This window comes from Bubalus kerabau, chromosome 8 (genome assembly GCF_029407905.1).
Source record: "Bubalus kerabau isolate K-KA32 ecotype Philippines breed swamp buffalo chromosome 8, PCC_UOA_SB_1v2, whole genome shotgun sequence".
Taxonomy (NCBI): domain Eukaryota; kingdom Metazoa; phylum Chordata; class Mammalia; order Artiodactyla; family Bovidae; genus Bubalus; species Bubalus kerabau.
The window spans coordinates 51691039-51718112 of NC_073631.1; the positions used below are offsets into that span (position 1 = coordinate 51691039).

Here is a 27074-nt window from a genome sequence, read left to right on the forward strand (position 1 = left end):
TTTAGGATTGACTGGTTTGATCTCCTTGCAGTCCAAGGGACTCGCAAGAGTCTTCTCCACAGTTCAAAAACATCAATTATTCAGTGCTCAGCTTTCTTTATAGTCCAACTCTCACATCCATACATGACTACTGGAAAAACCATAGCTTTGACTAGATAGACCTTTGTCGGCAAAGTAATGTCTCTGCTTTTTAACATGCTGTCTAGTTTGGTCATAGCTTTTCTTCCAAGGAGCAAGTGTCTTTTGAATTTCATGGCTGCAGTCACCATCTGCAGTGATTTTGGAGTCCAAGAAAGTAAAGTCTGTCACTGTTTCCATTGTTTCCCCATCTTTGCCATGAAGTGATGGGACTGGATGCCGTGATCTTCATTTTTTGAATGTTGAATTTTAAGCCAACTTTTTCACTCTTCTCTTTCACTTTCATCAAGAAGCCCTTTAGTTCCTCTTTTTTTTCTGCCATAAGGGTGGTGTCATCTGCGTATCTGAGGTTACTAATATTTCTCTTGGCCATCTTGATTCCAGTGTGTGCTTCATCCAGCCTGGCATTGTGCATGATGTACTCTGCATATAAGTTAAATAAGCAGGGTGACAATATACAGCCTTGACGTACTCCTTTCTCGATTTGGAATCAGTCTGTTCTTGGTCCCATTTGATTCTAAGTGGTTTATGTTGTGTCCTTGGGCTACGTCATTCTTTCAAAAGTTGTGCCCTGCCCCTTTCCCTCCTATTACAATTCCAAGACCCTGGGGAAGGAGTAGGGGGGAACAGTGCAGCACAGATTTACACTAGAAAAGGAAGCTATCCTTGAATTATTTTTCCCTCCCTTCCAGAATTAGTAATTGTTTAAGTCTGCTTTTTGAAACTCAGAGGTCTAGGAGACCAGATTTCAACAAACCAGAAATGAGGGGCTTAGAGGGGCTTTTGTATCCAGGAGGGCCCCACAGAATCCTGCTTATTTTCAAAAGAAACCTTAATGAAACTTAATCCAATGTAGTATCCTGGAACAAAAAGGGTGTTAGCTAAACGTTAAGGAAATCTGAAACAACTATTGACTTTTGGTGAATGTTAATATGAGAATTCTTCATATTATCTTCTTAAATTTGCTGTAAATTTAAGACTACTCTGAGACTTCCCTGGTGGTCCAGTGGTTAAGATTCTAAGCGTCCACTGCAGGAGACACAGGTTCAATCCCTGGTGGGGGAGTTCCATATGCCATGTGGTGCAGCCAAAAATTAAATAAAATAAAACTGCTCTAAAATAAAGTATACTTTTTAAAAAGTCCCTTCTAGGAATTCTCTGGTGGTCCGGTGGTTAGGGCTTGGCCTTGCAAGGGTCCAGATTTAACCCCTGGTTGGGCAACTGAGGTCCTGAAAGTCAAGCCATGAGGAAAAAAAAAAGCACCCTTGCTTCCATCAGACCCTAATGTCTTGTGCCTTTTTCCAGAAACATTCTACTTTCATATATATGGAGTCTCCATGGACCCCCTCCCTATCTTCTCTGCAGCTTTCTCTGCTCTGCTGTGCGCCCTAGAGACTAATCTTATGGGTAATGCCAACAGGTTTCTCAGCTCTCTAACTTCTTCCAGTAGAACTTGAGCAATGCAGGAAGGGAGGTTGGGGAAGTCCCCACCAGCAGGACAATCAGACGGGAGAGAAGAAGTAGAGGTGCTTATGTCCTTAGCTCCTTCCTCCTTGGACCTGGAACCAGCAGGCCCTATTCCTGTACTGAAAGCTCTCGTACCTGTGGAGCAACCCTCTCCAACCACACTCTGGGTCTGCTAACAGCTCCCTCCTCACTGCCCCCTTAGGCTAGGACTGCTGACTGCTCTTTTCTCCAGATTTTTAACACTTCCCTTCAGGTAACCCCAAAGGGCTTCTCCAAGCCTGATTGGTTTTCCTCGAGCCTACCCCACACTTTTGTAAACAGTGCCTTCATTAACTCTGTTTCAGTGTGTTCCCTCTCTTCCTAGGACTCTGATTAAGATGATATGCAAATGTATACGCCCTTCAGGAATGCAAATATGAGTATACTCTACACATTTTTTTGCACCTCATTTTTTTTTCATCTACAATACACTCTGGGTTTCTTGCTGTGTTCCTATACATTATACATCCTATACATTAACCCACCTTGTTAGTATCCCACGGTATACCATTGTCTGTGTATATCATATATCTAAATATCATATCAAAAGGGGAGAATTAGAAGCTGAAACTAGCAGAGGGACCATGAAGCCTAGGCTGCTAATACACAACTAGAAATTCTATGCTATGGTGGGGGGTGGGGAGGTGAGCAGGTGTTGCTAAAGCCCCAGGATATTTTTACAGAAGTTAAGAGAGTGGTTTTTGGAGTCAAACTGCTTGCGTTCAGATTCCAGCTCAGCTAGGCTGTGTGACCCTTGGCAAATTACTTAACTGTGTGTATCTCCTTATCTATATAATATGAGTAACAATATTCACCTCAAGGTAATACTTATGCTCAAAAGCAGTTGAATTTTCAATTCATCCAGTGGAAAAAATGCCATGAGTCTCCCCCTCCCATCTCTCTCTCCCATCCCAGTCCTTTGATTCTGTCTCTTCAGCCTCCCTCAGCTTCATCCTTTCCTCTTTTTTTTTCTCCTCATCAATCTGTCTGTCCCTTGACAGGCTTTCTTTCTGTTGGTATTTAAGATTCATTCTTATATGAAAAATTAGACAGTAGATTCTAGGATTAATTGTGCTGCTACTAATTTGTAGATCAGTAGAGGTAGGAACGAATTTTAAAAGCATATTCTTTATAAAACAAAACAGCTGTCAGTCAGCGCCCCTCCCCCACAAAAGAAAGATAAATGGCCTCAGACAGCAGGCTGTTGTTTTCCACCAAAAGAATCTAGTGTGATTAACTGGATCAATGTCTGTTCAGATCTACAGGAGTTACCTTGATTACTGAAAACTTCCTGAGCGTAAGGCATTAGCAGTACCCCAAAGCAATAAAATTATTAATCACACATGCAATAATTAGAAACAAGAGGACACATTTTGTTGGGGGTGGGGAGAGTTCAGCACTGGGTCTGAAGTGCTGTGCCAGGGCTTTCTTTAGATGCAGAGAGCAGGGCTGGGACGGTGGGGGAGGACTTCTCTTTGTTGCGGTGCTCCGGCTTCTCACTGCAGTGGCTTCTCTTGTTGCAGGGCACAAGCTCTAGATGCACGGGTGCTGCTAGCTGCAGTGTGCAGGCTCTAGAGCATGGGCTCAGCACTTGTGACACACGGGCTTAGTTGCTCCGCAGCATGTGGGATCTTCTCAGACTAAGGATTGAACCTGTGTCCCCTGCGTTGGCAGGTGGATTCTTATTCACTGTGTCACCGGGGAAGTCCATACATTTTAAATATTAATTTTTCCCCTTTCCTTGATATATGTTATTTTAAAACATAGCTACCAAAAACCTCTTACTGAGAGAATAGTCCTCCAAACCATTCAAAATATTTTATTTTTTTCCTCACCACCTGAGTTCAATTATCTGCATTTTAGAGAAGAAGAAAAGCCCCTCTCCCTCCTCCTGTGACCTCTCAGGGACTTGCACTGGCCTTGTTTCATCTGTCTGTCCTCTCTCTCCCCAAGTGCTGAGTTGTCATTTTCACATGCTGCTGAGGTCTCTCACTCTGGTATCTCCAGATCTGCATTATCTGGATCTCAACCACACTGTTCTCAAGCACATCAAACTCCTTCCTGGCTTTGAGTTTTTGCATTTGCAGTTTCCTTTTCCAGAAGGCTGGTCACCTTCTGAGAGAGAGGCCTTTCCTGACCACTCCATTTAAAGCCTTCCTCCTCCTCCCTCTGCTATCACTGCCCACCAGTAATTCTACATGACATTGTTCTGTTTCTCTCACAGATTTTTATCATCACAGAGTATTATCTGATTTACTTATTCGTGTATATGATTGTCATCAACTAGCCTATAAATTCTTTTATAACCCAGCAGCACCCTATGGGCCTTCCCAGAGCAGCCCCCGCCTCCCTCACTCCCCACCAATGTCCTCTGCCTGCCTTTTGCCTATGTGCTGTGTTTAGTTGCTCAGTCTACAGAAAAACTTTAATCAAAGAATGAATTTAATTAGAGAAGTGAGACAATGCAGAAAGAACAAGTCAAACAAGACAAATAATAATAGTTTAGTCATTAAACAAGGACAAGGACCATTAGTTCCTCCTCAAGTGCTATAGATAATATACTGAGTTATATCCTTTGAGCTGTTCCACACATACCAAAACCCTCACCAGGCAGAAGAAATTTACTGTATGCTGCCCATAAGCACATAGACCTCAGATTGGTTGGAATCAGAAGGCTGATGATTGTTTCTAGATTATTTCACCACCAACCAGTCAGAAGAATTTCCATGAGCTGATCACATACCCTAGAACCTCCTCCCTAAAAAGCTTTCCCTGAAAACCTTTGGAAAGTTTAGGCCTTAAAAAAAAATTTGTTTTATTATTCATTTTTTTGGCTATGCTGGGTCTATACTGCTGCCTGGACTTTTCTCTAGTGGCAGCTAGTAGGGGCTACTCTCTAGGTGTGATGCAGTGGCTTCTCTTGAGTGGAACAGGGGCTCGAAGGCACTAAGGAACAGGGACTTCAGCAGTTGCGGCTCCCTGACTCTGGAACACCAGCTCAGCAGTGGTAGTACACGGGCTTAGTTGCTCTGTGGCATGTGGGATCTTCCCACCAGGGATCGAACCCTGTCTCTTGCATTGACAGATGGATTTTTACTACCAGGGAAACCCCACCTTCAGGCCTTTTAAACTTCAGCTGCCTGGACTCTTGGCTTGGCCCTGCAAGAAACACTGCTCTTCCCTTCATCACAACCCCGTGTCAGCAGGTTGTCTTCACTGTGAACATGTTTTGGTTTGGTACCATTTTGAGGGCAGAAACTTTGTCAGACTTGTTCAGTGCCGTAGCCCCAAAACTTAAAATGGGGTTTGACAATAAGTATTCACTGAATCAATAAATGTATCTATATATGAATGAATGGATGGAATTACTTAAATATCCAACTCAGGATAACACAGCACATTAGTGTTTTCTTGAAACATTTCTCAAGTTTCCCTTTCTCCCTCCATTGACAAACCATGTTCACAGAATAGGTGTGCAAAGATAACTTTAAAAGTTAAAGGATAAAGAAGATGTGGTATGCGATATATAGAATGGAATATTATTCAGCCATAGAAAGGAATAAAATAATATCATTTGTGGCAATATGGATGGTCCTAGACATTATCATACTAAGTGAAGTAAAAGAAAGACAAATATCATAAAAACTTGAGTGGGCCCTCGAATTACTCTTTGCTTAAAAAGATGTGTCATTATTTCATTTATCTAATGAGAGATAATTTTACTAAAACAATATCAAATTTGGATTTATATTAAAGAATGTGGTGTTTCCTCCACTATCTCAAAATTTATTGAATTATATACAAATAAATTTTTATCGACAATGGAAGTTGTTTTAAATTGGAATTTACTGCTACATTGGTTTGAAAAGAATTCTTTTGTTTAATGATTTTCCTTTAGAAGCCTAAATTCTCTTCTTCTTTTTTTTTTAACAAGTTTTATTTCTATCTAATAGTTTCTCAAGATCCTATCATTAAATGATAAATCAATCAATAATTTAACAAATATTTTCTTACCTATTACATTGTCATAATTTGCCAAGGTATTGTGTAAAGATACAAAACAAGACTAGCATTAAGACTAGCATTATAATCTTACCTGCTTGAAATATATACATGTGTACACAAAGGAAAAAAAAGCAAGAAGGAAATAGGCAAAAAACTTAACAGAGACCATTTGGGTGGTGCAATAAGAAACGATTGCTGTATTTTCCAAGTAGCTCACTACAGGCTATATGTAATTTTTTAATACCATAAAAGAAATATAAGATACTATTTCTGACTTTAAGGAGCAGATCTTATATCTGGAGAGGAGGAAGAAGGTAACATACAGGAAATAAATAGAAAACAATAGTGTATAAAGCTGTATGATTACTGAATGCAAGCCAAATCAGTTGTTCAGAGGAGGGATCAGAAAAAGAGAAAGTTAAAGTTCTTTTTCTGTTTACATATCACAGAAACTTAGCATCCATTGTCTTGAGAAAATTAACAAATGTGATAAAAATAAAACTCAGGATCAGAGTTGAATTTCCCAGGGAAAAATGATTTCCCTGGGCAACTGGTTTTTCACCAGTGCCAGTGTGAAGAGGGTGTAGTTTCTGTTTGAAATGTGATTAACAGTGGGTCAAATGCTGCATCCAAACAGAAGTGAGTCAATTCAATTCTACATTAAAAAAAAAAAATTAAGGAATAAGCTACAAACATTACAATTCAAAGGTAGAAAATGATAAAAATCAGAATCTAGATTGCTTATAAAAATAGGCTTTGGGGCATTATTTGTATATTTCCATTATTTTTCAATTCTTCTGACTAAAGAAATTTTTAAGTTAAAAAAAAAGAGGAAGAAGAAACTACGTAAAAATTTGCCCTCTAGACCAGAAAAAGTTAGCAAGACTGACTGCTCTCAATTTAGACTAACATAGAACTCAAATCATTCTCATATAACAGGAAATCACTCAAAAATATAGCTCACTTATGATTTTTTATATATTCATATTTTATCAATTCTATAATGCCAATAATAGTAAAATTCACAATTACTTTATGAACCACTAAGAAAAAAAAGTGCTAATTGAACTATAACACATCATCAATTATGAGTCCTGATAAAATGTGAAAAATGTGCATTTTATTTTATTTTTTATTTATTTTAATTGGAGGCTAATTACTTTACAATATTGTAGTGGTTTTTGCCATACATTCACATGAATCAGCCATGGTTGTACACGTGTTCCCCATCCTGAACCCCTCTCCCACCTCCCTCCCCATCCCATCCCTCAGGGTCATCCCAGTGCACCAGCCCTGAGCACCCTGTCTCATGCCCTGAACCTAGACTGGGGATCTGTTTCACATATGATAATATACCTGTTTCAATGCTATTCTCTCAAATCATCCCACCCTCGCCTTCTCCCACAGAGTCCAAAAGTCTGTTCTTTATATCTGTGTCTCTTGCTATCTTGCATATAGGATCATCGTTACCATCTTTCTGAATTCCATATATACGCGTTGATATACTGTATTGGTGTTTTTCTTTCTGACTTACTTCACTCTGTATAATAGGCTTCAGTTTCATCCACCTCATTAGAACTGATTCAAATGCAATCTTTTTAACAGCTGAGTAATACTCCGTTGTGTATATGTACCACAGCTTTCTTATCCATTCGTCTGCCGATGGACATCTAGGTTACTTCCATGTCCTGGCTATTGTAAACAGTGCTGCGATGAACATTGGGGTACATGTGTCTTTTTCAATTCTGGTTTCCTTGGTGTGTATGCCCAGCAGTGGGATTGCTCCACATCCTCTCCAGCATTTATTGTTTGTACACTTTTTGATAGCAGCCATTCTGACCAGCGTGAGATGGTACCTCATTGTAGTTTTGATTTGCAAAAAATGTTCATTTTAGAATCAGTGAAACATAATATACAATTTGTGACCATGTAGTAATGTTTGCTGCACCTACGGGTATGAGACGAGGGTCCATACTTCTTTCTTCATCATTGTATCATGGCCAACGTAATTCTTAATAAATCCTTGAATGAATAAATGAGTGAATGAATGAACGAATGAGTGTGCAGATCTTATAGAGGACTCTGTCTTACACTCCAAATGCTTAGAGGATATAAATAAGAAAATGCCTTTTAAATCAGCATTAACTGCTAAATAAGTGCTGGAAAGTAACGATAATATTGTCTGACATTTATTTTGAAATGACACATCTATCTCTTTGGAAAGAAGTTCTGGAAATGATTAAATTCTGGTAAATAAGAACCACCCACCTCTGTGAAACAGGTGAATTCTAAAGTGAGTAATTTGAGGTGTTTAATATAACAAATAAATTGGGTGGAGAGAGCCAGCTGTTACCACCTCCTACTCTTCTCTGTTTTCAAAGGACGGCCAAATTCAGACCAATGAGAGAAGTAGTTCTCTGTTTTTATAGAAACCTGTAAGGGAGAGGCCATTCTGCCCATGCACCACTTATTTCTTCAATAGAAAAGGCATTTAACATACAACCAAGCAAAAAGGCAATATATTCATCCAGGTACATGCAAGTCTTATTCTATTTTGATAATTGTTAAACTGAATCCTTACCTAGAAAAATGCATTTCGAAGAATTCCATCTATTCTCCAAGGAAAGTTACACCCTTGACTCCTAGTGTTATTTGATTGCTTTTTTTGTCCTCCGTCCTTCTGAGACCTCTACCTTATCCCTTGTTCCTTTGAATTGCTACCATCAACATATGATCACCAAGTTCTGATACAAAGTGGTGCACACAGCTGAATGAAGTAGACTAAAAAATGTTCAAAACAGCAAGTGACAGTGAACAGAAAGGCCTATCAGAATGGGACATGGTTTATATTTATATTTGCACAGAATGCCTCCAAGTTAAATCATTGAAGAATTGTGAATCATCTAGAGGAGTTACCATGGAACTGAGTTATAGTGTGAAATCCTAGGCAGCTATTAGCAAAATCAATGAATTTCTATATGTACTCACCTGGAAAAATATCCATGACACAGCCTTGACTGCAAAGGAAAAAAAAGTTGTTGATCAATACACTGTATAATTTTTAGTTATTTAAAAAAATATGTTTGGGTCAAAGATTTATCTTTTTAGAATACATTATAGAAGGTAATATAGGACATATAAGGAGTCATCGTGCTTGCCCTCATGAAGTTTTGTCTAGTGAGGGAGATAAAACTTGTATGTAAATAAAATTATGGTCCTAAGGTAGATAGTAAGAGGTGTCTTGAGGGAGAAGTTCAGATAAGCTGCCAAGAGAATTTAGAGAAGTAATTGGATTAATTCTGAGAGCATCAAGCACTGTTGATGGAGAAGGAACTTTAACTGAATCTTGAAGGTACCTGTGGGGGTGTGAGGAGTGGAGACATTAAAAAACTTGCCTCTATTTCAGTGTAGTTGAATTTGATATCCAATGATAAATTGGATATCTGCTACTTACAGAAAATGCATGTACACTATAAATATGGAGAGAGATGCATATATTTAGTATACATAACGATTTATTAATAAATGTACATTCAAATAACATACAGAAACTTAAAGGGATTGAAAACTTTATCATAGGATGGTTAGTAGCATCCCTGGCCTCTTTCTACTAGATCTCAGTAGCATCCCTTGAGCATGACGACCAAAAATGTCTCTAGACATTGCCAAACGTCTCGGGGTAGGGGGAATCCTATATTATTCTCTGCAGATAGATAAAAATTCTAAACTTAATGACCTGGGTTTTCTTTTTCTTTTCTTTTCCTTTTTTTTTTTTCTTATGGCCATGAAGCATGTGGGATCTTAGTTCCTCAACCAGGGATCAAAACCACATCTTCATTGAAAGCGCAGAATCTTAACCACTGGACAGCCAGGTAAGTTCCTGGATTTTCTTTTTAGGTTGTATCTTCAAGGGTTCTTAACCTTAGTCTGTTGTTCTTGTTGTTTAGTCGCTAATTCATTTCCCACTCTTTGTGACCCATGGACTATAGCCTACCAGGCTCCTCTGTCCATGGGATTTCCCAGGTAAGAATACTGGAGTGGGTTGTCATCTCCCTCTCCAGGAAATCTCCCCTACTCAGGAATCAAACCTGCATCTCCTGCATTGCAAGCGGATTCTTTACCACTTAGCCAGCTTATTTACCGCTCCCCCCACCCCGGAGAAGGAAATGGCAATCCACTCTAGTATTCTTGCCAGGAAAATCCCATGGACAGAAGAGCCTGGAGCACTACAGTTCATGGAGTCACAAAGTTGGACACAACTGAATGACTAGGCACGAGCTTTGGAAGATCTGTTGAAAGCTACTGATTTATTCATTACTCAGAAAAACACACACATGGTAATATCGTGTCAAATACAACTTCAGGGGATTTACACCAAGGGTTCTCCTGAGAGGATTCTGTTTCCTAATGCTTATGAAATTACCACTGTCTGAATTTTCCAGCTGGGTAACTGAAGGCTGGTGTTGATAATCAGGAGAGAATTTTCTTGTTTACTGAACTCTCCCTCCCCTCATCTTAACCAGAATAGTTGGCTTTAACAAGATTCATCCTAGCAGAAGACAAAATACTGAGGAGATAGGATAGATTCCTACTCCCCACTCTCGCCCTTCTAGTGTTGATTCTTGTTTACTTCATTGTATTCCCCCCTTCACAGTTCAGACGAATGAGAAGAAAGATAAAAGAACCAAAGGGTCAGTCAAATAAGAAAGGGGGTCACCTGGGCACTTGATTTTGATTGTGAAGTAAAACACACATAAGCACAGAAAAGTTCGTAACTAAGCTTTATGAATAAATTACTGAACTGTCTATAACCACCACTCACTGAATACTTTCAATGAAAGACCTTCTAGAAATCCAAACCCTTATTAAATGCAAAACTGGCCACTGCTCCTTTCCTCTTCCCCACTTGGTTTGAGAGCTGTGTGCCAGACTATGGAGCTTCCGGATTCATACAACCTAGGAGTCAAGGCCAGCGCTCCTCGCTGTCACTGACCTCTTCTTCCACGCTGGGCTCTGGTCTCCTGTAACAAGCTCCCCAGGGCCTGCTCCGCCCCTGACCTCGTAGCCCACGTTAGTAATTGAGGGGCGGTGGATTTGGGAGGCTCTTGGGTGAGAGCCAGTAAGATTCTCAGCCTTCCTGTTTCGGGAAAGGGAAAGAACTAGGGAGGGGTAGAATTTTTTTTTTCCCCTGGTAGGATAGGTGGGTAAAGACCGCTGCCTATGTGTCCCTTTTTGGACTAAGGTGTCTCTGTTGCTCCATAAATAAAACGTCTCACTGCCTTCTGAGAGCGCTATAAAGGCGGCGGAACGGCTGTTCCGGGGGCATTCCAGGCTGGTCGTGAGTCGAAGCAGGTGAGATCGTCGCTGAAGATGCAACGCACGCCACGCCGCCCTGCCTTAACTCCTGGGGAGGCATCGCTGGTTGGGGATGGGACTAGTGGAGGTGGCGGGGGGGGGGGACACGCTACGGAGCTGCCCGGCAGAGGACAGTACAGTCTTTCTGAGAAGCTGAGAGCAAGAAGGAAGCTAGGAAAGAGGCCGAGGTGTGAGACACTCCACTCCCCAAAGTTCTGTCCCCGGGAAAGCGCGCCCGGCTGCTGGAATTTTCCTGCAGCGTGCGCGCAGCCTTGGGACCCGGGGAAAGTGGCCTGAAGGCCCCATGTCCGGCGCGGGGGGCTGTGCTTCTCTCCCAGGGCTCTCCTGGCTCTGCGTGCTGCTTCGGGTTTTGGCAGATGCGGACGCTCACAAGGGCCCTTTACTGCCTGCCGCTCGCGCGTCGCGGGCCCCAGCCCGGGTTTGGGGAGATTTCAGGACGCGGACAGCGCCCTGGCTGCTCAGCCGAGGGGAACTGGGTCTGGCTCCGAAAGCCCCCCAGCGCAGGACTCACTCTCTTAAAAGTCCGGGAGCCCCGGGCAGCAGATGTAGGCTCGGGACGGGAGGTCCTCAGGGCCTCCAGTAGGCTGGAGGTGCGCGCCCAGCCGGGGCGGGCCTGGGCGGAGAGTGTGGCAGAGAGCGGACCCCTCTCTCGGGGATCAACTGCACCAGGTGTGGCCAGGAGGCAGCTAACTAGCGGTCTTCACCTCCTCTTCTCTTCCCTCGCCCCATCTCCTCCCTGCTCGTCGCCCTCCGCCTCGCAGGTCATGGCAGCGCCGGGCGACAGGTTGGAGCCGCCGCCGCTCCCCGAGTACAGTTGCAGCTATGTGGTGTCGCGGCCGGTCTACAACGAGCTCGCCTTCCAGCAGCAGTACGAGCAGCGCCCGAAAGAGCGCAAGACGCTGAGAGAGAACCTGGCCCAGGGCTGCAGGTAGCGCCCGCGGCGGACGGGGCGAGGGGCGCAGTGAATCCCGGAATGTGGGCGCGCAGACCCGCCGGCATGCCCAGCGGCGGAGAGTGGGATGCTGCTCCCGCCCTGCAGGGACGGCTTCGGTCAGGTCACGGACTCTGGCCTCCCTGGTGGGAAGGTGGCTCCATCACTCTCGGCCCGAATCGACCCTAGTCTCGGAAACTCAACTTTGGAGAGGGAGTGTTCGAGGAGCGCCGTCTCTTTGTGCTGCTCTCGAGGGCACCTGGAGTGCGCCTTGGGGTACAGCGGGTCCCTACGGTCTTTTTGTGAAGGCTAGGCTGAGGAGAGTGGGAGAACAAGGGGCTTTACTACAAAGAGGTAGTGGGTAACTCGTCACTTGACCAAGAGTCCTTGAAAGCCCTAAGCTCATCCAGGAAGAATGACACTCAGAGGCATGGAATGAAGGCGAGAACGCAGGAGAGCACGCTGTGCTCCTAGTTGTCCACTGTTCAGGAAGTAGGGCTCTCCAAGAAGAACCTCCATCAGTCTCTAAACCCACTCGGGCCACCTGTAAGTAGATATCGCAAACAGAAGGAATTGTCAGCTGCTGCTAGATTTCTTTTTTCTTTTCTTAAAACATTTCAAACCGTTTAAAAAAACATTTCAAATATATTCAAAAGCAGGCACAGTAGTGCAATGAACCCTCTCCCATGTTTTTACCCATCACATGGCTTCAAGGATGATTAACTCAAAGTTAATCTTGTCTTACCACATACTTGCCCCACTCCACTTTTTTTTTTTTTTTTGGAGCAAATTCCATATAGTGGTTTTTTTTCCCCCCCCTCCTTTGAACTGTTTTTATTTCAGTATCTATCTTTAGGAACTCTTAAAAAATGCAACCCACAATTTCATTATCACACACAAAAATGAAGCAATTCCTTAATATTAAAAAATTAAGTCAACAAAATTTCAAATTGTCTCATAAATACAATTTTTAAAATAATTTATTTGAATCAAGAGTCAAATAGTGTTTGAAAAACTAAAAATGTTAATTGCTCTGTCATGTCCAGCTCTTTGCAATTCCATGAACTGTAGCCCTCCAGGCTCCCTCCTCTATCCATGGAATTCTCCAGGCAAAAATACTGGAGTAGCCATTCCCTTCTCCAAGGGATCTTCCCTACTCAGGGACTGAACCTGGGTCTTCTGAGTTGCAGGCAGATTCTCTAGCATCTGAGCAACCAGGGAAGCCCAAAATACGTTTTTTTCTTTTACCTATAGGTTGTTGAATTTTAAAAAGTAGGTAGTAAGGTACAACAAGATATGTATTCATCATGTTAAGAGTTTTGTAAAAACTGGCTCCAAGCTCCTATTGCCAGAATATACAGAGTTTGTTTCTTGAAAGAAAAAGAAGACACCTAGGTTGGAAGTCCAAATGTAATCTCCATTTAAAGACTCCACATTGATCAATCTGTGGCTGGACCAGAAAATGTGTTCTTGTTTGGGGATATTTTCTCAGAGGATTAAGAAGGTGGGGTGGTTAACACTTAATCCTGTGTTTTCTAGTACAGTGCATTTAAAAGGGTAAAAAGAGTTATTGGCAAAGACATGGTAAGCACTTCACTGTTAGTATTTTTCTCATGCAATTTGTATGCTTGTTTCTAAATAGAGACATTAGCAGACTTCGGTTCAAAACTTTGTGATTTGCAGTGGGTTGTGACCAAGATTGGATTGGAAATCTCCTTTTCTTGCCTTTTGACAGTTGTTCAAGAAAGAGAACCCTTCGCATGGTGAAGACTCTCCTGCCCATCTTGGACTGGCTTCCCAAATACCGGATCAAGGAATGGCTACTTAGTGATATCATTTCAGGAGTTAGTACTGGTCTAGTGGGAACACTTCAAGGTAAGATAATGGTGGTCTAGCGCCGAAGTGATGGAGAATCACAGCCTCCAGCAGCCATTCCTAACTCCCCCCTCCCTCCCATGGGTCTGTACCAAAGGCTTGCTCACCCATCATAGCCTGCATCTTTCCTCCAGAGCCTGCCCCTTAGTGGTGAAATTCCCTTCTTCCTCATCTTCCGTACACTTCTCTTCTCAGGAAACCCTGTTGCTTCTCTATCTGCTTGGCTCCAACTAGAGCCCTGTCACCTAAGCAGCTGCTTCCCAATTTTCATTGGTCACAGCTCACAGTAAGAAATCTGTATGACATCATGATATGTACACATGCATCTCAAGTTTTGTGAAATAATACTTACCCTCACTACAGGTAATACTCTCTAATATTTTCTATTCTGTCCTATTCTGCTTAGATTTTTTAAATGATGATTGCAGTTCATTAAATTATTTACATTTCATACATGGTCTTGACATGCCATTTGAAACTCTCTTAAAGGAAAGGGAAGGAAGTATGTTAGCCTAGACTACATGTAAATGTTTTTTTCTGCTCTTGCCTCTCCCTCCCCGTTTTAATTCACCCCTGTATCTTAATCTTCTGGCAGAATGTCCCAACACAAGACATTTTTTAAACTGCCTTTAAGCCTTATTTCCATGAACATCTTGGAACTCCATTGCAGAGCTGGTGAATAGCATTATGGGCATTTTCCTTTGTACCCTATCCTCATCATCTTGTTTCTGCCCTCACCTCAACTTCACAAAACCTCTGGACTATGAAAACAAAAATCGACTTTACTTATTATTATTTCGTGGCATATCTAGTAGGTGCCAGCCTCTAGGTATTCTCACATGAATAAGATGCACCACTTGCTTTCAAGGAGCTCATAGTCCAATGAGGAAACAGACAACGATTCAATGGAAGGACTGACTGTAGGGGTGGGGTAATATTGCTTGGGAAGGGAGTGCACACGGGGCACTCAACCTGGCCTTAGGGGACTGAGAATGGCTTCCTGGAGGAAGAGGTGTCAGAGCTGTTTCCCTGAAGGTTAAGTCTCACTTTGCAAAGTGATGGGAAGTACGATGGGGTAGAAATGTGGGAGATGGCTTGAAATGGACTACTTGAGAAGTTAGTAACAGTGGTTGAGCAATGTCCTGAGCCAAAATTTGCCTATAGAACTCTCAGGATTACTCAGAGCAAGCCAGGGAGAGTCCCACAGAGAAGGAGGATGTTCTGTGGCCCCCATGTGGAGCAGCAGCCTGTGTTCCCAGTCACAGAAGTGGATGGGAGAGCTGGACAGGACGGTGTGGTTCATACAGTAAGTGTGACTTACACAGTAGACTCTTAAGAACTGTGGCATGGCAATCTCCTCTGGCTTCTGGGGGATGAGAACTGTCTAATTCATGTTTAGCCAGTGGCTAGCATGATTCTGGCACCAAGTAGGTGGCCTGGTAAACGTTTAGTGAAGAGGACTGAATAACGAATCATCCTTATATATGAAAAATGGTATTGCAAGCTGTGTCCCACAAGTGTTCCTAGACAAGTATCTTATACAAATTAATTTTAACTTTAGTTTTGTTTAAGTATCAAACACAATGCTAAGGGCTTTGGAAAGTTATCTCTTTAATCCTCACAACAACTCTTAATACCTCTTTTTCAATAGTCAAAAAATCTATTTTTTGACCAGCTCAAGGTCATGGAGCTGGTAAATGGTGGAGCTGGGATTTGAACCCAAAATCTAATTCCTAGGGTCTTAATTTATAAAGGATGCAGTTCCTCACTTTATGAGTGATAACGTTTTCCAGAAGCATGATCTCTATGAAGTTATCTTTGTATGGTGAATATCTGAGAAGTTAATGTGGTTCATTCATAAATCCATTCATCTAATATTTGTAGGATGGGCTTCCCTCATGGTTCAGTAGAAAAAGAATCTGCCTGCAATGCAGGAGACCCAGGTTCGATTCCTGTGTCAGGGAGATCCCCTGGAGAAGGAAATGGCACCCACTCCAGAATTCTTGGCTGGAGAACCCCATTGACAGAGGAGCCTGGCAGGCTACAGTCCATGGGGTCACAAGAGTTGGATACGGGGCTTCCCTGGTGGCTCAGACGGTAAAGCATCTGCCTGCAATGCGGGAGACCCGGGTTTGATCCCTGGGTCGAGAAGATCCCCTGGAGAAGGAAATGGCAACCCATTCCAGTATTCTTGCCTGGAAAATTCCATAGACTGAGGAGACTGGTAGGCTACAGTCCACGGGGTTGCAAAGAATCGGACACGACTGAGCGATTTCACTAGCAACTAAACCACCACCGATATTTATAGGCCAGCCATGGGGATTCAATGGTTTACTAACAGGCATGGATACTGACCTCATGGCACTCATATTAAGTGGGAGACTTCAGGAATTAAATAAGCAGATAAATAGAAAAATAAAAATACAGATTGTGATATCTATTGTGGTTGATCAAATAGGCTTTCAGTTCAGTCAGTTCAGTTGCTCAGTCGTGTCCTACTCTTTGCGACCCCATGAATTACAGCACGCCAGGCCTCCCTGTTCATCACCAACTCCCGGAGTTCACTCAAACTCATGTCCATTGAGTTGGTGATGCCATCCAGCCATCTCATCCTCTGTCGTCCCCTTCTCCTCCCACCCTCAATCTTTCCCAGCATCAGGGTCTTTTCAAATGAGTAAGTTCTTCTCATTAGGTGGCCAAAGTATTGGAGTTTCAGCTTCAGCATCAGTCCTTCCAGTGAACACCCAGGACTGATCTTTAGGATGGACTGGTTGGATCTCCTTGCAGTCCAAGGGACTGTCAAGAGTCTTCTCCAACAACACAGTTCAAAAGCATCAATTCTTCGGCTTTAATAGGGGATAATTTGGGGAGGGAGTGTTTGTCTTAGATAGAATGGTCAGGGAAGGCCCTTCTGAGGTGGGGAAATTTAATCAGGGTTGGGAGGATGGGAAGGAGATAGCCATGTAAGAAACAGTAAGCAGGGTGTACCAGGCAAAGATGCAAAATCCCTGAGGTCAAATAGAGCATAGTATTTTCAAGGGAGGAAGAATTCCAATATGGGTGGAGGAGAGAGAGGTTTAGAGGAGTGAACAGGAGGAGATAAGGTTAGGCAGGGCCAGGATTAAAATTAGGTAAGTGAGTCCTCCAGGGACCTTCTAAATAATGTGCCCCAGGCACCTCACTTGCCTCTCCCTAGTCCTAGCCCTGAGGACAGACATTTCAGCTTGAAGCTAATCAAGTAGGAGGGAGAGCTGCACAAATCTGAAAAATATTTTGGAGCAGGAATCACAGGTAACACATACTGATGGATAGGGACTGGCTAACAAGCAGAATTGGGATGGAAAACCAAGTGTTTCCTTTTGCATGTGCCACATTTGAGATGCCAGATATGGAGTTGGAGCTACTAGAAGCAGGAAGGTCATTGCAGAGGTTTGGACTAGACATAAAAGTCAGGAAAGCATCACTCTAGAGATGATATTCAAAGGAGTGGGAATCCCTGAGACTACCTAGGCAGAAAAGAAAGAAGAACCAGGCTGGAGTACTTAAAGTCAGGGCAGAGGAGGAGGGGCCACAAAGAAACATGATGTTGGGCTCAGAAAGATAGAGAAAAAGAACAATCTGAAGGATGTGGGTTCCAAAACCAAGAGAGGAATTGTTTTCTGCTCTATTTTAAAGGATGGGTGGAGGGGGGGGGGGTTGGTTTCTGTAGTGTGGAATACTCTTGGTGATGGAACACAGGCAATATTTTTAAGAAGGTTTGCCATGAAGCAGAGTAGAGAAGTGGCTCCAGAGGCATAAAAGACAATGGTAAAGTGATGGGAGGATTTATTTTTCTTATAATATAGGAGGTACTAGAACATAGATGTAACCCAGTGGGAATGACCTAGCTGATAGAAAAATCTGTGGTCCACAAGGAAGAGGAGAAGTGACAAGAAGGGACAAGTGTAGATGGGTACAAGGATAGAAGTGGGAAGGCTACTCCTTAGAGATACGTGGGATATTTCCTCCATTTTCAAAGGAGAAAAGACAGACAAGCACTGCATTGTAAAAAACCAATGGGCGTCTCATGGATTCTAGGTTTTGGATGAAGTCTAAGGGTCATCTCTGAACCATGTCTGAGAAGGGGGATGGAGAGTTTGAGGAAAGTAGGGGAAGTCCGAGTAGCTGTCTTGAGGAGAGGAAAAGCACACTTGCTGAGGAAATGTAATTGGATGGCCAGGCAGTGTGGCATTCCATCTAGGGCTTGCTGTCATGAAATTTGCATGAAATTGGCCAGCCCGAATGTAGACGTCTTTAGTTCAGTTATTCAGCTGTTTGAATGCTGGCATGGAAAAGGGTGATGCTTGAGTTTGTCCAGACTGGAGATTTATCAGAGAAGACAGGAGAAAAAGAGAAAGAATGAAGCAAAGAAATCCAGAGTATTTGTGAAAATTCTAGGGACAAGGAGGCAAATGAAGATGGGAGGGTGCTAAGGACAGTGGGTCTGTTCATGGGTTAGAAGCCTCATGAGGACAAAAAAATGTTGCACTAAGGATTCTGGATAGGTGAGCGGAAAGGCTACGTGTCTCTAGGTGGAGAAAAGGAGGCTCAATGTTGAGATTTCAGAGCTGCAGTTTCTAGGGATGGCAAAGGCTGCAATATATCCAATGGCTGGGCTGCTAAGGGATAGAAAAAAACTCATCAGTAATGTTACTGAGAAGCCAGAAATGCTAAGGATCATGGGTTTTGTTTTGCTTTTTTCTAAGAAGTGGATTTATTTAGAGAGAAACAGAGAAGGTGAGTGCTGCCATGGGATCTTTTTCACTTTTATTATTAACAAAAAATTCCCTCCAGGCAGCAAGAAATCAATGCAGCCCTTTTATTGCTATTTTTTATTCACAGATATGGGGGACCTGCTCTCTTACTTCTACCTATGCCTTCTAGATGCTTCTGAATGTTTGTTAGCACCACCTTTATCAATACATGCCACCATCCTACATAGGAGGAGCACCAACACAGAGGTTCCATAGTTTAAATCAATGACAAATTTCTTTACAAATTATGTATAATTTCAAAATTGTTGTACCAAATTCCCTTACAATATGATTACAGTATATTTGAGTAGCAGCTGTCCTGAAATAGGATATTATGTGAAAATTGAAAAAGCCTGCATTCTCCAGGTCTGTGAGGACTGCAGAGCCCAGTTTAGGGAAGTGGAAATTTGAGAAGGACTTGAAAAATGTACATAGGAAATAGGCTGTTCTCATTCCTTGCTCCATCTTTTCTTTCCTAATATTTTTTAATTTGGACTTTTTTTTTTTTTTGCTTTTGTTTTTGCTCCTTCTTTTCTTGTCTTCCCTTTGTGACCTCACCTTTCTACTCTATGTCCTTGGAATGATCGCTTGTTGTAATTTATATATGAAAACAATTACATCAGAATACAGACTTTTCTAGAATGCACACTCTCTAAGGGCAGAGACTTTGTTTTGTCTACTCCAGTATTCCCCTAAGCCTAGAACAGTGCCTGGCACATGAAGGGTACATAATCAATAGTTGTTGAATGAATGAATGCTTATTGTGGGAAACTAGAAAACACATTATAAGGAACATGAAAAATACCTCTTCAGAAGTTTCCTTTGATTCTGCCCTGTAGATAGTCCACTAAACCTAAATTTTAATAAATATCCTACCAGACACATAAATAAGTATCTATTTAAAAGTATAAAAAAATGTTCGAGAATGATAAACACTAGATTCAAAAGAGTGTTGCTTCCTGAGGGTGGAGGGAGGAAAAACGATGTGATTGAGAAAAAGTATATAGAAAGTTTCAACTGTACGGCAATGATCTAGTTCTTAAACTAGATGTTGGATAATTGGGTGTTTATTATATTACACTTTTTACATGTCTAAATTGTATGAAATCTTCCTACATTTTAAAATTCATACAGCAAACATGTCTACTTTAACAAAAGTGGAAGCATGCATGCTGATTACTGTTTTGTGTTGTTTTGGCCATGTTGCTTGGCCTGTGGGATCTCAGTTCCCTGACCAGGGATTGAATCTGGACCACAGCAGTAAATGCACTGAGTCCTAGCCACTGGACTTCCAGGGCACTCCCTGATCACTATTTTGAATTCTGCCTTTTCTCACTTATTTCTTAGATGTACTGTATTGCACTGGAAAGAGGTAAATTACTATTAGTAGTAAATTATTTCTATACAGCACATCAACTTCATTTCATAGATTACAGTATATGAAATATAGTGTAGTTAACCACTTCCCTGATTTGAGACAGGGATAAATACATCATTTGGGGCACCAATTTAAGTTGTTGCCACTTTTAAAAAATTTTTAATTGGAGGATACTTGCTTTACAATGTTGTGTTGGTTTTTGTCATACAACAATTAGAATCACCCATAAGTATACATATATCCCCTCCCTCTCAAACCTCCCTGCTATCCTACCAGCCCCCGCCCTCCGACCCCTCCAGGTTGTCACAGAGGATGGGGATGAACTCTTTGTGTTATATAGCAACTTCCCACTAGCTATCTATTGTATACATGGTAATGTATATGTTTCAGCGCGACTCTCTCAATTTGTCCCACCCTGTCCTTCCCCTGCTGTGTCCACAAATCTGTTCTCTTTGCCTGCATTTCTATTCTTGCCCTGCAAATAGATTCATCAGCACTGTTTTTCTAGATTCCATATATATGCATTAATATGCGATATTTTTCTCCCTCTGACTTACTTTACCCTGTATAACAAGCTCTAGGTTCACCCACCTCAATTCAAGTGACTCAAATTCATTCCTTTTTATGGCTGAATAATATTCTACAGTATATATATGTACCACAACTTCTTTACTCATTCATCTGTTGACATCTAAGCTGCTTCCATCACTTTTTTTAAAAACTGTTATACATGTAACTCTTGTAATCAATGACCAAAAGGTCAAAGAACTTGATGTTCTGTCATTGTGAGTGAGTGAAATGTGGGGAGGTAGAAGATATGCTGACTACCTATGAAGTATTTAAAAAAACAACACACAGGAGAAGGAAAGTGCTATGGACTGAACGTTTGTATCCCTCCAAAATTCATCTTTTGAAGACTTAATCCCCAGTATGATAGTATTTGGAGGTCGGAGCCTTTGGGAGGTAGGGCTTCCCATGTGGCTCAGTGGTAAAAGAATCTGCCTGCAATGCAGGAGACTCTAGTTCCATCTCTGTGTCAGAAAGATACCCTGGAGAAGGAAATGGCAACCCATTCTAGTATTCTTGCATGGGAAATCCCATGGACAGAGGAGCCTGGCAGGCTACAGTCCATGGGGTTGCAGAGTTGGGCACTACTTTAGCAACTAAGCGCACACACACGCCTTTGGAAGGCAATCGGGTAGAGTCTGCATGATGGGCTTAGTGACCTTAGGAAATCTGTGCCGTGTGAGGTTACAGCAAGTAAGCAGCCATCTGCAAACCAGAAAAGGGTGCTTACCAGACACTGAAGCTGCTGGTAGTTTGATCTTGAACTTCTTAGCTTTCAGAACTCTAAGAAATAAATGTTCATTGTTTAAGGCCCAAAACAAAACTCCCAAACCCCAACACATTGTTGCCTTCCAACCCCCATGTACAAGAGAAGGCTGAGCTTCTGCATACAGTGTGACATTCATGGACCCAGAAACTACTTGGGGAAGCCTAGCGAAGGTGTTGATCTCCTAGTGCTATGTACAAAGGTCAGATTTTTTTCTTTGTTTGGATCTAACTTCTTTCCCCAACAAGAAAGGAGGAAGTACATATGTTCCTCATTACGCAGAGAAACACTGAATTCAGACAAAGCCAGGCTAGACCTTTGAACAGAATTGATCAAGTTTTCAATCAACAGCTTTTCCCCCGACTCACCTGAGTGGATGGTTGAATTACTGATCAGTTGTGTCAGTTCTTTTGAGTAGGTGATTTGAATCACGTTCTGTATCCTATCATAGCCACAGACCATGTGCAAAATAAGGAGATCATTCAAGATGAGCTGCAAATTAAAGAGACCTATGAAAAGGCTTTTCTCTGTCCAGTAGACACAAAGTTTGTTCCTGAACTTGACCGTTTTGGATGTATTTTCAGGCATGGCGTATGCTCTACTAGCTGCTGTTCCTGTTGGATATGGTCTCTACTCTGCTTTTTTTCCTATCCTGACGTACTTTATTTTTGGAACATCAAGACACATCTCAGTTGGTAATTATAATCATATACAATTCTGTTTGTTCACACTGAACGTGTTTGGGCTATATTATGTGTGTTCTGCTTCCCTATCTTTGTTACTGTTTTCTAGCAAGATAGGGCTTTCCTATTCAGTGATGCAAAGGTTTCTCCTTAGCTTTCAAAATACCATGCTATTAGGTGGCTTTACACCTAACTTTTTTTATAACGAAGAGGAGAAAATTGAAAGATGGTTAAAAAATTATAGACTACCTTCAAATCTTGCCATGTTTGGCTTTTCAAAAATGTTAATACATTTGACTCTATTTAGAAAGTGTTCTAAAATGAAAAAATGATAAGGGAAAATAATCTTGAAGAGGTCTTTGAACCTGTTTTGCTAGATTAAATCAGCTTTACTAAATTATGTTCATCAAATACATATTCATTGTCTTATTAAAGAACGTAGTTATTTTAAGTCACTAATATTTGAAGACTGGGAAAATTGTGCCAAAACAATTTAGAAACTAAGCTTGGCTTTCCTTCTTGGTATAGCCCCAAATAGATTTATTTCCTGATGTTCCTGAAATTTGAATTTTCTTCTGCTAGAATGTTCTAGTAAATGAATGTTTTAATGCTATTTTGCAACGTTGACATTTATACTTGAGTTAAGTTTTCACCTACATCCATCTGCTGGCTAGACATGTCTACCTGGGCAATCCTCTTGAAACAAATAGAGCCATCTACTGCTCTATCTCCAACCCTTATCCTTATCCTTAGTTGTATAATATTTCTGCCAGTGTCTGGAATATTTCCTTGTCTATAAAGGGAGATCAGGAGGAGATTATTGATTAAAAGAACCTCCTTACCTGGGAGAGCTGATTAGTACCAAATGCACAACAAGGTAAGGAACATGGAAGTTGGTTTTTTTTCTCTCTGGTATTCTATACATTTAGACACTTCAGGTTACTGGATTTTGGTACTGAGTCCTTCTAACTGGTAAAGCCTTCCATGATCAAAGGATAGGATCCTCATCATCATAGATAAAAATACCAGTAGTGATAGAGCAGCTGCTGAAAGAAAAGTACTTTTTGAAATGTAGAAGCCTACAGAGTGATATTTGATATGAAAAAATAATTTGTCTTGGAAAAAGAAAAAGAGAAACTCTACACTACCTTTGCTATTTTTTGTTTGTTTGTTTTTTACTTTAGCTATTTCTTTAACCAAATTTTGACCTTGTGATATTGATCAAGGTCCTCAGCTCCACAGAGATCAGGACACTGGATGATCTAGGAAATAAACTTACATGGAATAAAAATAAGATGGAACAAGCAAGGATTCAGCTAATATGCCATTTCTGCCAGGAAACCTTTTTTGACAACTCCCCACTCCATCCCCCTGTTCCTACCCATACACAAGAAGATTACACACAGTTTAGACAGCCTTCCTGTGTAATGCAAAGTGTCTGAAAGCTGTATTATAGTGACCCACCTGCACGTCTCTCTTGCTCATTACTGGGTTATGAATGCCTTGAAACATCTGCTTTTTAGCTTCTTTTGTGAACAAACAGTATTTTTCCAATCACAGCTAATTACTTCAAATGCATCTTTAATCCTGTGTAGACATGTTGAACCTAAACATTTGCAATTAATAATAATTATTATTTTTTAGTTTTTTTAATTGAAGTATAGTTGATTTACAAGTGATTAATAATTATTAATTGATAATGACTTTTTTCCCCCAGGACCTTTCCCAGTGGTCAGTTTAATGGTGGGATCTGTTGTTCTGAGCATGGCCCCCGACGAACACTTTCTTGTATCTAGCAGTAATGGAACTGCACTGAATACCACCATAATAGACTTTGCAGCTAGAGATGCAGCAAGAGTATTGATTGCGAGCACCCTTACTCTTTTGGTTGGAATCATACAGGTAATGGGCTTACAAGCGATATAGAGGTTGGCAGGATTTGTATCTGAAAGAACGGTTAAGCACGTGGACTTAAAGACTCATTTAAAAGCAAAACAAATCAATTTAAGACTCTCAAAGCTATTTTTTAAGTTATACTGTTTTAGGTCAGATGCTAAAATAGCAAGCCTCCACTTATTAAGGCTCACTTAATCATCTAAGTCAGAGACAGAAAAAACAAGACAGGAACATGTGCGATTAGAATGAAAATAGGAGAAGGGAGCTGTGCCAGAACCCATAAAGAGACAAAAAATATTCTGGTCACTGGAGCCATGAAAACTACAAGTCACAGGAAAAAAACCTACATGAATTTTTCTTATTATATATCTAGAAATACTTGAAGGTTCATACTACACATGTTTTTCAAATTTTAGAATGGTGGATGGGAGAGATAGGGCCAGAGTTTTAGTTGGTATTGTTTAATTCATGAATAGTTCAAAAGTGTTGGTCCTTCTCCCAGGCAAGCATTTAATTTTTCCTTCCTTCTTGTTCTAGTTGATATTTGGAGGTTTGCAGATTGGATTCATAGTGAGGTATCTGGCAGATCCTTTGGTTGGTGGATTCACAACAGCTGCTGCCTTCCAAGTGTTGGTCTCACAGCTAAAGATCGTCCTCAATGTTTCAACCAAAAACTATAATGGAATTCTCTCCATCATCTATGTAAGTGTTGCTTGCCTCCAGGGATGGCTCACTTTTCCTGTTGAACCTGAGTCTGGAGAGTATAAGCTCCTCCATGTCATGCTTTGGGAGCCATTGACAACATTCTTCTCTGAAAGTAGTAGTAGCACCAGGAGTCACATTGAAGAAGGCAGAGTTTGCAAATCATTGTTTTCAGTGGGTCAGTATGGTTTCAGAAGTGTCCTCAATCCTCAAAATATTAATAAAAGCAAAGTTTTATACTGAAGACTGGTTTGGGAGGCAGCACACTTGAGTTCCATTCTCAACCTTGCCTCTGACAAGCTAAGGGACTTTGGACACTTAGTAGTACACTTAGTATCCTACACTTAGGGTGTAGGCTAGTGGCTGAAAACTCAGTTTTGATGACCAAGATTCACATATATCCTGACTCTATTATTTATTATTTGCTCTATTGCATGAGCAAATTGATATGCCTCTGCTTCCTTCCCTGCAAAATGGAGTTGGTAATAATATCTACAAATTAAGTTAAATAAGGCTGTATGAGAAGCCCATGGCCTAGGGGCTGATGAATAACAAAGTACTCAAAAAAAGAGTGTTATTTTGAGGGGCTTTCCTGGTGGTCCATAGGTTAAGACTCTGCTTATACTGCAGGGGAGATGGGTACAATCTCTGGTTTGGAACTAAGCTGAAATTATTTATTATTTCACATCTTAAGACTTATTTTCTTTTTTATTTATAAAGTGAAATGATTGGAGATGTATCTCTAAAGCCTTTTTTAACTCTGAGAGTCCATAAAATGCATAATGTAAATGTCCCAGCAATTATAGATGAAAAGGAATGTTAGATTCAGAGATGATTCAACATGCAAAAGAGATGCAAAGAAGGATGTATTTCACACTAATTAGATTTGAAAAAGTTCTTGGATCTAAATATGTGTTCTATATAGAGCATATTATCGATGCTTGAAAAATGGTGATAATAGTAACATGATGTCACTCTAGCTTGGGGAGAATGATACCAAATACAATGTGCTAGGATTAAGAATGGAGTCCTTTAATGACCTGTGTATTCTAATGACCTTTAATTTCTTTTAAAATGAGGTAAGGCTGTGCATACCTATCTAAAAATTAGTGAGTTGGTCAAGGGTTTGCTGAAGTTTGCAGCATTGCCGTAGTTCCATTAAACATTAGCATTACTTTATCCATTCAACAAATATTACCAAGTGTCTATTATGAGCCAGATACCATGCCGAGCAGTGGGACTAGATGCATACTTGCTCAACAGCTCAGTTATCCCTGACCCTTTGTAACCCTTTCAACTGTAGCTCACCAGGCTCCTCACTCAGTCCATGGGATTTCCTAGGCAAGAATACTGGAGTGGGTTGCCATTTCTTCCTCCAGAGGATCTCCTGTGTCTCCTGCATTGCAGGTGGATTCTTTACCTGCTGAGCCATTGGCGAAGCCCAGGACTAGGTAGAGGAGGCAGTCTAACATAGTGATTAAGACTATGAACTCTGGAGTCTTGGTTCTACCACTTATGATCCTATGATTAAATATGATGTGATTCTGGGCATGTCATATTTGACTTCTTTTTCCCTACCAAGTCCTAGGTTTGCTTTGAGATCATCTGATTGCCTTTTTCTGACAGGTTCTCTCACTTTTGCAGTCCCTACGCACTGTGGTTTTTGTTGTTGTTTGTTTTTTGCTTTCTTATTTTCTCTATCAACTGTTCATTCATTTATCCCTTTATTGTCATCCATTCATCTTTTCAATAAGTATTTATTGAAACCTGCCATGTGCCAGGGGCTTTTCACTCCTTGTACAAACCCACTGACTCCTGAATCTACCAAGATACCCCTGACTGAGTGTGCTCACCTCCCTGTATGAACATTGCTAGGCCTGCATCCTCACAGATAACAGGAGGCCCAGCCTGATAGGTAATCTGGGTCCTTGGTCACTGTTGGACTTCTGAAGATGGGGGGAATGAAATTTCACAGTTTTTCTGGTCTCTTAGGACATGTTTAAGATAAAGTTTGCTGCAAATAACTCCACTTTCAACGGAAACCAAAGTAAACTAGGAAATGCTAGATAGAACAAAGTCAAAAATATTAAACTGTTATGTGCCTTATGTTGTGTTGAACATTATTCTTGAAGCCTCAGGTTAGAATGTGTTAGAGAATTCTGCAAGCCATTCCTCACAGGTCAGCCAAGTTGGATAAAGATACTTCAGTCATCCTTGTGTGAGGGTGAATATAAGCTTGCTTTTCTGAAAAAAGAAGAAACAGCAGGTCTGGAAATAATTGCATAAGGGTTGAATGAGCCGCTCAGTACCTGAACAGAGAATTCTGCTTATGATATTACCGGTTGTGATTATTCATGAAAGAATCCTTCAACAAATGCAGGGCATTTGTGGATTCCTCCAGGAAAGACTGTAAGGTTGTTGTAAGATGGATTTCCCTGGAACGGAGTTAACATCCCTT

At 41.2% G+C, this 27074-nt stretch overlaps 1 protein-coding gene across 1 annotated transcript in view; it reads left to right on the forward strand.

Moving 5' to 3' along the window:
- The first annotated feature begins 10941 nt into the window (after window positions 1-10941).
- SLC26A4 (solute carrier family 26 member 4) overlaps window positions 10942-27074 on the forward strand; it is a 59061-nt gene continuing 42928 nt past the window's right edge. Inside the window, exons 1-6 of the mRNA XM_055590260.1 lie at window positions 10942-11001; window positions 11787-11953; window positions 13692-13831; window positions 21920-22030; window positions 23736-23920; window positions 24452-24616. Coding sequence (XP_055446235.1) covers window positions 11790-11953; window positions 13692-13831; window positions 21920-22030; window positions 23736-23920; window positions 24452-24616 — 765 coding nt within the window. The 5' untranslated portion in view covers window positions 10942-11001; window positions 11787-11789. The remainder of the gene's footprint in view (window positions 11002-11786; window positions 11954-13691; window positions 13832-21919; window positions 22031-23735; window positions 23921-24451; window positions 24617-27074) is intronic.